General features: G+C 45.3%; 1 protein-coding gene across 1 annotated transcript in view; it reads right to left on the minus strand.

Moving 5' to 3' along the window:
• The window catches only part of ANO6 (anoctamin 6), a gene marked incomplete at both ends in the record, with an annotated part of 70,495 nt that extends 60,343 nt beyond the window's left edge, over window positions 1-10,152 (minus strand). The window contains one exon of the mRNA XM_084276891.1: window positions 10,068-10,152. Coding sequence (XP_084133017.1) covers window positions 10,068-10,152 — 85 coding nt within the window. The remainder of the gene's footprint in view (window positions 1-10,067) is intronic.
• Between the last annotated feature and the right edge of the window lie 1,086 nt (window positions 10,153-11,238).

Genomic DNA, 11,238 nt, shown 5'->3' on the forward strand with positions numbered 1-11,238 from the left:
AATAAACTGTATACTTTTCATTCCTAATCAGGAAATACTTTGTAGTTTTAGCAATTGAAAGCCTTTTCAGATATTTCTTCTAACACCTGCAGCTTAATAATCAACCTCTACCTAACACCACCCTCTCCCGAGCATAAGTGGTCCAAAAGAGCTTTGCTCTTCTTGCAAGCACCAATAAACTTACAAAAACATCTGAATCTGCTTGGCCACTCTGCATTGCCCTTGAAGCTTTTTCTCCTCTCACTTTATTGTCAGCAAGGAACAAGTGAAAAAAAATTAAATCCAGCATTGTCTCATTTATTCTTCATTTATTCTTCTATTTCTTCCTTGTTGAAATCTTACCAGATATTGTAGGAGTTTTTGCTGGGCTGTTTGTCTTAAATACAGCCGTCACTTTATATCTTAGACTGTCCTTTTGTGCAAATCCCTTCTTGTCTTTTATAGACAGAGGAATGATTAAATGAATTTAATTATTTTTCCTAGAATAAATCAGCATATACGGAGATGATGGAAGATTTAATAAAGATATTTCCTCCATTAGGGACTAGTTCTGTGTTCTTTACTATGAATAGCATTTATGAACACAATGCTATTCCCACTCTAGTCAATGGAACTGCTCACAAGGGTGAAGCAGGCATTGGTTGACCTCTTCCTTGTTCATTAACACCTATAAAAACTCCATTAGACCACTTAAGGAAAAAAAGCTTATAAAGAGAACACTAATAATGCTACTAATATTATACACAAACTAATAAAACTCTCTGGCAATGCTAGAGCCCTCTGGATCAGCATCTCTATCTTGTTTAGTTAAATGTCATCATCTCTATCTGCTGTGATAAACCCAGAACAGTGAACTATTTTTTTTCTGCAAATAAGTAATGGTAGAAATATAGTACTTTTTTTTTTTTTGCTGTTGCTGCTGAATAAACTACCTATGAATGTATTGTAATTATTACTATAGATTAAAAACATGCATGGAAATGCCACAGACAAATTGTTTCAGTTCACTGCACCCATGGTTATATTACCTTAGTCCCATGCTGTAGCTTATTTTCCTGATGAACTGACTTGGACGACTCTTAATGTCACTGCTAATGAGCTCCCGACCAGATCAATAGGTGAATAGTTGCGCTGGTGGGCTTTACCCATAGGAATGCTGTCAAAAGTTCTTCCTCTTTCCCATTTGATTGCTTTCTTAGCCTGTGCCCAGGTCTCCAGGAATGCTTTGAGTTACTTCCTTCTCGCTCTTTCCACCTCTTTCACACTCCTTACTTTCTTATTTTACCAGACCCTCCAGTCAAGACCCTGCTCTGTGATGGAGGAGTCTCTCCACTGATGGATGTTCTGCTCTTTGGTGCTCATCTCAGGCTCCCTTCAGTGACAGCAACAGACCCCAGCTTCTCCACTGGCAGGACCTGGCTCTTCTTCAACTCCTGCACTGTGCCAGATCACAGCAGCACATCTTTGGATCACTAGTATCAGTTCCCAGCCTCGTTAGCAGGGTTGCAACACTGATATTGTATTATTGGCTCCCATATTTTCCACCCTGCAATCTGAAATCCAGATGACACTTTCACGGTTAAATATCCCTCCCACAAAGAGAGGAAAGAACCTGCAACCTTCCACCCACTGAAAAGTCACTAACCTCCTCCCCTTCTCCTGACCAAAACGCATTGGCCCTGCCACCACCACAGCACAGGAGAGATGGTGTGTCTCAACACAAGTGCTTCTTGCTCCCACTCCTCATTCCAAATTCTCTTCCCTCCCCAGTAGAGATTCCTCATCTGACTGCAGCTTCCCAAAGTAGTAAAGGTTGAGGCACAGGTTACAGGTCTCTCTGTCTACAGGAAGATTTTGGTTCTCAGTCCACTGCTGCAGCACAGTGAAAGACAGATGCCTTAGGAAAAGATCTGCCCAAGCCAGAAGCCCACAGGCAAGTGGCACACCATGGACATGCAAGTGATGAGGCATTCAGCACACTGCAGCAACTGCTCCCAAGCAGCACCAGGATGGACCAGCGAGTGGTGGCTGTTCCCTACAGAAGAACACTGGCGCAGAAGCTTGTTCTGGTGGCTGTACTGTAAGCAGTCTCCTACGCAAATATTTAATGTCCCGTGATAAACGACATCTAAAAAATGTTGGAGAACCTGACTAACCAGATTTACGGGTTCAGGGGAAATCCATCAACAACAAAAAACGGAAAGGAAGGGAAACTATAAAAGCCAAGTAAAATTTGCTATTGGTGGCAGGTCCTACAAAACTTTGATCTTCAGTTATGTCTAAAGAATATTCATGATTAGTGGTTGAGCTGGAAATTATTTAATGTAAACACTAAATGGAAGGGTTCAATCTTATTCAGCCTTTATACAATATTTTGAAACTAATCTGCAATTTCTAACACATGAGGCATAAAATCAATTAACAAATGTTTCTGCTCCAACAGACTTGTAACTACACTGCTTAAAGTTCAGTTAGTTTGTGTTTTAACACATTTTTGTTAATTTTCCAACCCGAATCTGGTATTCATTAAAGACGTTAAATGCATGCTCTTCCCAAAACCATTTGGTCTTCCTGGTTCTGCCTGCTAAGGGGGTCTAAGCCAGTCTGAATCTTACCCTTTTAAGACATACATTTTAGTAATATGGTTATTTCCATTAGGAAACTATCTATGCTCTTCAACAGATCAACTTCTGCCTGGGACATGGCCCATCTATATTGATAAGGTTTGGAACTGAAGGCTTGTGAAGACGAAGCTGCTCTGGCATGGATGCAGGCTGTGAATGGGGAAAAAGGGATTACATCCCCATTTGATGGTATCATGCAATGGCAGACTGTGCTGGGCTGCCTGATGACAATGTAAATCTTTGCTATTCCCTACTGCCCTTTGCCATTCATAGCCCATCCCAGATAAACCAACAACTGCTTTATGTGAGTTATCTTCACACAAGCAGAGTACTTAATAATGTATGCACAAACATAGGGCCCAAGCACGCCTCTTGACTTCCTTGGGGAAGGTTTCCCTGTCTACATAAGGAGTTTGGGGAGGGACTCTGAACTCTGCATAGGAGTAGGGACTGTTAGAAGATTAAATCAAGCCACCTTGAGACTGAGGACTTTTTTTAAAATTAGCTCTACAGATGCTTCAGGATCTCACTTCCGAAGTCCATGCAGGGAATCATGCCTACATGTCTACTGTTGTTAGCAAATGCCTGAGTTCGGGATGGGCGAGAACAGCAGGTACAGCTAATTCCAAGGAAGCAAGCAAAATTGTAGTCCATGTGCTTGTATAACTCCTCAGAAAGCAACCAAGACACTCCTCCAGCCACAAAGCCTTCAGAGACATGTGGGATGCTTGAGTAAAGTGTGACGGGTGGAGAAGATGAAGGATTCTGTGCTCAGATATTTGCCTTCATAGACAAATGACAGATTGGCATCAAACAATAAATTTTGTTTGATGCCAGTTCACATGATGGCCAGTTTCCATTCCCCACAGAAGACACTGGCAATAATAAAAGAGTACAGTGTTCTCCTCTGCAGCATTGCATCCCTACCACACTGCAGCCGATATACCCCAACAAAAAATAAGGCCATAATGCCATGGAGATGTAAGCTGCTGCTCTAAGGTGGTTGTGTGGGGAATACTTCTTTTGGTAGAAGCCAATTTATGCTGGCTTGACATGTTTGTGACATGATGGCCTATGGCTTTTGTTTCAACTTACAGATTCATCAAACCCGAACCCTACTTACAAACCTTACAAAGTCCTGGTGGGCTGCCATCATGGACAGCAGAGCAGATGAGCACACATGCTCTTCGGTGGGAAAACTGTTTGACCTACACTCACAGTGAGCCTGGATGTGAATTTAAAAAGTAATTAAAGAGCTAGAAGTGATGTTAGTCCCATGCCTTGGTGAAATTATACTATTTTTTTCTTAATTTAAAAAATTTTTGTATTAAAAACATCAATCAAACATCAGTTTAATAACATGTTTATTCTATAGAGCAGTGCCTCAGACTGTTAGAAGGGACTGTTCAAGAGACGTGTGCTGGAGCAGTAGTGACAGTCCAGCAGAAGCAAGCTGATATGTTCTATTTGTGAGGCTACAGAGCTCAGCACTTGTGTAATATTTCCGTCCCCACCTCTGTTTTCTGAATACAAGAACAATAAACAGTCCGAACCCCTGACACCGTTCTTCAGCGCCCTCCTCCTTGACATTGACGCCCTGCTAAAGCCACTCTCTTGTTAAACACACACCCGCAGCGGCCCCATACGCTTAAGGCCTGCAGCACCTTTCCCAAAGGTCTTCTCATGTCAGGCACAGGATATTTGGTTTTATTACTTGTGCATCACTTTTAAAGTACAAAAACGATCCCCCCTTTTCCCCGACCTACCCCAGTTAATCCCAGTTTGACCTTTTTAGGGTGGTACAAGAATGTATGATCTCAAACTAAAAATAAACAATAAAAGGAAAACAATCTATTGTTCTTTATAAGGGATAAGCTGGAAGGCAATACAAAGGCTATTTAATTTACCACAGTTAATTGCACTCATACAAAATCACCCTTGTGTTTTGTACTTTCTTTTATTTTTTATTCCATGGCAGTTTTAGTATTTGTTCCCCCTTGGGGTTTGCCACAGGTCTAGTGGCAAACCAGACCACAGTTCCACAGCATGCAACCCATCATTTCCCAGGAAAGGGCAGGTACCAAGAAATACTAGGAGGAGGTGATTTAAATGATAACAGCTTTGTTGAACTTACCAGGCGTACAGTAACAGATCTTACTCACAGCCCATCTTTAATTGCTTTTGAAAGGCCCGTTTGTGTGACACGCAGGCTGACACGCTGCCTGTTACACCACTCACACATCACCCCTTCCCTGTCTCTGGTCTCCTGAAATTTAAGCTCTCTATCTGCAATTTCCTGTACTGCCGAAATCAGCTGGTAGTAGGATGGTTTCTGTGAGTTTTTGGTTGCTCAACACTAACACTACGGAATTGATGGAGTTCTGTACCAGGCAACACCAGAGTGCTAGTTTCCCACATAGTTTAATGAGTTTAGTAGTTCTCACAAGTTTAGTAAGTTTTCTTTTTATAAATGATAATCCTTGAAAATCAATTAAAAAAAAAATCCGAGACACCAAGCATAATTGTGGATAGGGTTATTTTTCTTTTTAAAAGAACTCGTGGGCTGTGTAAGTAGAGGCAAAACTTTAAGGGATCACCTGTGATAATATCTGACATAAAATTTGTGTCTTAAGCAGGAGAAGACACAAAACTCTTACTGTTAAAGTTGTGCAAACGGTGTAAGTTAATACAATGGCAAACAGCAAACCCATCCTATAGATTGCAGACTTATCTGTACAAACGCTCTCTTATGTTCAGCACAGCTAAATCTGAAATACAGGCATGAAGAACACTTTGTAGTCCAGGAAGTTTCTAATGCACAACTGGGAATTCTGCTACAGCAGGAAAACTTTGAAAAAAGAAGGATCTACTAAATTTGTGAAGCTTATCAGTTTCCTAAATTCCTTCCTGATTCTTGAAATACTCTGCTCTCCTCCAGAGTTTATAAATTATAAATAGCTGCAAAACAGTAATTATCTTGCAGTTAAATATTTATACTCTCGCTACATATTTTAGTAGTTTTGTTGAAAAATAATTAAATTGGAATTCAAAAGTGAGTGGCACCAGCAGTTCAAATGAACCTGTACTCAGTGACAAGGGAGCAAAAGCAAGCATATGTCTGGAGGAAGAAAGGACAGGCAACTCGGGGAGAGTGCAAGGAAGTTGGTAGAAGAAGGGACAGGCAACTTGGGGAAAGTACAAGGAAGTTGGTGGCATATGCAGGGGAAAAATCAGAAAGGCTCAAGCTCAGCATGAGCTCAACTTGGCCACTGCTGTAAAAGACAATAAAAAAGGTTTCTGCAAATACATTAACAGGAGAAGCTAGTGGCCCATGGCTTGAATAGCTACACTCTTTGCTGGGTTAATGGCTGGATGGATAGCTGGGGCCAGAGTGGTGGTGAATGGAGTTAAATCCAACTGGCAAACAGTCCCAAGCGGTGTTCCCCAGGGTCAGTACTGGGGCCCTTCCTCTTTAATATCTTTATTGATGATTTGGATGAGGGAATTGAGTGCACCCTCAGTAAGACTGCAGACAACACCAAGTTGGGGACAAATGTCAGTCTGCTAGAGAGTAGGAAGGCCCTCCAGAGGACCTGGACAGGTTGGAATGATGGGCAGAGGCCAGTGGGAAGAAGTTCAACATGGTGAAGTGCCAGGTCCTGCACTTTGTTCATAACAACCCCAGGCAACACTACAGGCTTGGGGCAGGGTGGCTGGAAAACTGTACAGAGGAAAAGGATCTGGGGGTGTTGGTTGACACTCGCCTGAACATGAGCCAGCAGTGTGCCCAGGTGGCCAAGAAGGCCAACAGCATCCTGGCTTGCATCAGGAATAGTGTAGCCAGCAGGACTAGAGAGGTGATCATTCCCCTGTACTCAGCTCTGGTGAGGCCCCGTCTTGAATACTGTGCTCAGTTTTGGGCCCCTCACTACAAGAAAGACATCAAGGCCCTGGAGTGTGTCCAGAGAAGGGCAACAAGGCTGGTGTAGGGTCTGAAACACAAGTCATATGAGGAGTGGCTGAGGGAACTGAGAAGAGGAGGCTCAAGGGAGAGACCTTATCACTCTCTACAACTACCTGAAATGAGGTTGTGGTGAGCTGGGGGTCAGCCTCTTCTCCCAGATAACTAGTGATAGGACAAGATAGAATTGCTGCAAGTTGTGCCAGGGAAGGTTCAGGTTAGAAAATAGGAGAAATTTCTTCTCAGAACAAGTGGTTAGGCATTGGAATGGGTTGCCTGGGGAGGTGGTGGAGTCACCGTCCCTCAGGGTGTTCAAGGAAAGGTTAGATGAGGTACTTAGGGACACGGTTTAGTGAGTAATATAGGTGATAGGGGGATGGTTGGACTAAATGATCTTGGAGGTCTTTTCCAACCTTAATGATTCTGTGATTCTGCGGTAAAGACCCCATCCCTGGAGACATTCGAGGTCAGGCTTGATAAAGCTCTGAGCAACCAAATCTAGTTAAAGGTGTCCCTGCTTACTGCAGGGGGGTTGGACTCGATGACCTTTAAAGGTCCCTTCACATTTAACATGTTCTATGATTCATATCTTGGTCATGTGCAAAGCATGGCTTGATGATTACTGCAGCAGTGTCAAAAGATGGGAAAATGTTGAACACTCAAGACTCAAGGAACAACGAGGGGATAAATATGAGCAAAACTAAGACAACAAAGACCGAACAAGACGCTAACATATCTCAATGAAGAGAGAACTATTTCATGCAGAAGTGTTAGTCAGAGTGGATGCCTCTGGATATTGTCTGAGAAGTTAATTTTACTGGAAAGCACACTCAGATATTCTGTAAATCCCAGAACACAAGGAAACTAATTTAGATATGGTATGAGGTTTGGCACCAGGGAAAGAAAAACTTCACAGTTTATAGAACTGTCTGTCAGGTTTTAGGCAGAAAATAATGGGTTTGGATAATTTTAAATGCTGTAGCAACCACGGGTTAATGTCCTTCCCACTATTTCTGCCTGGTAGCAATATATCTCAGAAATAAATCGATGTCACTAATGCAACAATCCTCTTGAAAATAGACTGTCTCCAAAAGAAAACGTTGCCCACCCTGTTTAAGCACTGGGGACAAAAGGTTTCCAGCTTGTCAAAAAAGCCTGACCTCAGGACCAGGCTTTCTTCCTTAAGCACAAGCCTGTCCGAACCGTTCCTATGTATGTCTGGGAGCATGGCTGCGAGGCTTTCAGGTGGAATGGGACTCATGAGCCCAGCTCTTTCTCTCGACACCTGCCTAGATCTGTTTCTGACATGAGTGGTTTGCCAGTCATTGGCATGGATAACCAAAACCAACCATATGCCAAGAGAAGCCAGAGCACCACCTCTACGTGCCATGACTACAAACTTTGATACTGCATTGTAACGCTTTCCTGCTGAGCTATAAATACTCAGGACTGACCTGGAATAGAACTGGAAAGAGTTCAGAAGTCCCGATTAATTGCTAAAGCAGGGGTGGCTTTCTTGGGAAGAACGCAGATGCAAAGTGGTACGGTAAGACTGGAGGTAGATGGAGGATTTGCAAGTTTCTCAGACTAACAAAATACCTGTCCTGTAGTTATTCTCAGTGTAAAAACCTTAAGACTGTTATCCGTGTGTTTTGGGAGGCAGAACAGAAAACGTGGCAGAGCTGGGTGCTGCACAACAGGCTTTGCATGACTACTTAGGAAATCAGCACTGCTCAGTTTTTAGTCAACTTTGCCACACAGCATGTGTTTTCCCAAACTGCTTTATCCTCCAAGCAGAACAGGCAGCCTGTGATTTGCTGGCTCTGGGAGCTGAACTAACCCTGAATTTGATAGAGAGTCATGAGTAGGAAACAATCTAGTTGTTCTCTGGGGTGAAGGATGGAAAGAAAAAGGCATGTGTTGATTAATACACTGCAGTGCTGATCCACCCTTTAATTCAGGGAGTAGACTCAAACAATTCCTCTGCCTTGCTTCACATGGAAAACTGAACTTGCCTTTGGACTATTACTGTAAAAAAAAGGATACTCCCACAGCATCTGAAACAAAGGCTAGTAATGTTGGAGGAAAGACATTCCCAGATTTCCACAGACATTGGGTGAGGCTCAAACTTTACACACATTTGGAGCGAGCCAACTGAATAAATGAGGCAAGCTGTATTGGCCATTATTAAGGACTAGCATTTAGGGGCAACAGAAGTATCAGAGATTGAGTTAATGCCAACAGAATTTTTTTACTAACTCCAAAATTCAGGTCCAATATTAACAAAAAAAATAATCAAAATTTCAGTACTTGTCAGTAAAAATACTCACAACCTTTTGAACACTAATTAGCAGGAACCCTTTTTATTTGAGAAAACGTACATAAACCTGTCTTCTACTTGCTGGTCTAACTGACATGTGCCTGCATTCCTTGTTAGACCCATTTTAACAAGTTAAGGAGAAACAAAAGACTTCAAAGCACCTGGCGTACTGCAGCTGAAACCAGCTTCTGAATTGAAGCAAATCTGTTGCCTCTGAACAGACCCCTTCAGTCCGATCCAGCCGCGAACCAGCCCCTTTGGGGCCGTTTACTGGAAATACTTTAATCAAATTAATTCCCACGGTACATACAAATGTCATTGTCCCGGGCTGGTGTTGTGGGACGAGGCTCACATAGGCTGCCCATGAATGTAAAACTCTCCGTTAATTTCGCTGCCTGCATTCCTGGCAGACACAATACGCGGGGTTTTTTGCAGCCAATTTTCTCCTTTTTTTAAAAAAATCTAGTTAGGGGTGTGTGTGTAATTTCCCCCCTCCTTTCCCTGTCCGTCGAATGAAGGAAGGCACGCAAGCGCGGCAGTACGGGGAGCCCAGGCTGCCGGCCCTTGAAGCCGCTGGCTCCGGGGGCAGCCCCGGGGGATGCTGCGCGGACGGGGGTGCGGAGGCAGCGGCGTGCTTGGCATTTTCCGAGGGAACGAGACAGCCCGGCACAGGCGGGGCTCCGGCAAAGGGTCCGGCATCACACATACTTCCCAAGTGGTGCCGCTCCTGCGCGATTTCTCGGCGGGGGGGTGGGGGGGATGGGGGTGGAGGGTGGCCAAGAAACAGGTAAAGTTTTGGGTGCCGCTCTGAAAACTGAGCCGTGCTGATGCACGGCGCCGTTTCACGAGGAAGCCACCTCACACACACACACACACACACACACCCTACCCCCGGCACACACCGCCGGCACAGACAAAGAGATAGAGGCTTTTCACGGGAACATCATCAGAAGTTGTAGCAGAGGGAGGAGAGCCGTGGTACAAGCACGCAGTGCCTGTGACCCGGGTGCCGCCCTGCCTGCCGCCCCCCCCAAATCCCCGGCCCGGCCACTGCCGGGGGCGCGGTGCCAGCACGTGCCCTTCCCACCCGAGAGAAACTTCCCCAGGCTGCCGCCTCGGCCCCAGGGGAACCTTCCCCACGCCAACCCCCTTCCTTACTCACCGGTCTCCCCATCATCATCATCTTCCTCCTCCTCTCCCTCCTCCCCCTCCAGGTCCAGCAGCACATCTTGATTCTCCGCGTTCATGGTCCCGAAGTCCCGGCCACCCGCTCCCGCTCTCCCGCCGCCGGGGAGGCGAGCCCGCCCCGAGCCCTCCCTGCCCGGAGGCGGAGCGGCGGCGGCAGCGGGCTCCGGGGCGGGGGCGGCGGCGGGGAGGGGACGGGGGGGTGGGTGAGCGCCGGGCGGGGCGGCCGCCGCCACCTTCCCGGCAGCGAGTCAGCCCTGCAGCCCTGGAAGGCTGCGCACCGGGCTGTGGGTCCCAGCCCGACCTGCGGGTCTCGGCCTTGCACAGCTCCTGCCTGAAGCCCCGGAGGGTGAGCTCTGGGTGCGGCTGGAGGCGGGTAGCAGCCCGTTCCCGTAGTCCTTACAGCGTGTCCTTAGTCTGTACTTCTAACGGGCCGTTTGCTGGAGCTGTCGGGACCGGGAGAAGCTGCTTTCCGCCTTGAAAAGAACTTTCCATCAAGCATTGTGTGTTTTGTTCTGAGTTTGGGTTTATTTAATTTTTTTTTCAGTTAGCCATAGCATGGAATTCATAGAGATGAACATATCAGAAGCTGATCAAATGCCATCTTAAAATGAATTAGAGAAGAGCTTTTCTTAACAGGTTATTGTAAACCAAATATTTTCAAGATATTTCTCTCATTTCATCCACGTTTACCTTTGGAAAACTGGGTCAGGAGTGAAACCTTTTTAAACTCCAGCAATTGAAGAACTCATCATTGCTAAATACTTCTGCAAGTGTGAAGCCTACATCCGTAAAAAAAAGCCCCAAACCTGTAAGTACTGGCAGAGTTATCTGGAGAAGGTGTGAGTTGGCTCAAGGGCCGAACAAACAGCCCACCTTTGGAGGTGATGCTGTTGCAATTAACTCAGCTGACTTTCACGGTGAGAGGCTGTCCTCTTGACATCATGTCTCCAGACACAGACTGGGAGGATTTTGCAACTCAGGGAATGCAGAACAGTCACTACAGAGAAATGCCGAGGGGGCAGCAGTGCTGGCAAAAAAGGAATTTGAGTGCTCAGCAATGCACCAATCTACTCAAGTGGATTGGTTCAGGAGAAAGCACAGAGGTCCTCAAGTGGAAAGACATCTGGAGAAATGCCTGGAGAGCA

The sequence above is a fragment of the Gallinula chloropus genome (genome assembly GCF_964237585.1).
Source record: "Gallinula chloropus genome assembly, chromosome: 1".
NCBI classification, from domain to species: domain Eukaryota; kingdom Metazoa; phylum Chordata; class Aves; order Gruiformes; family Rallidae; genus Gallinula; species Gallinula chloropus.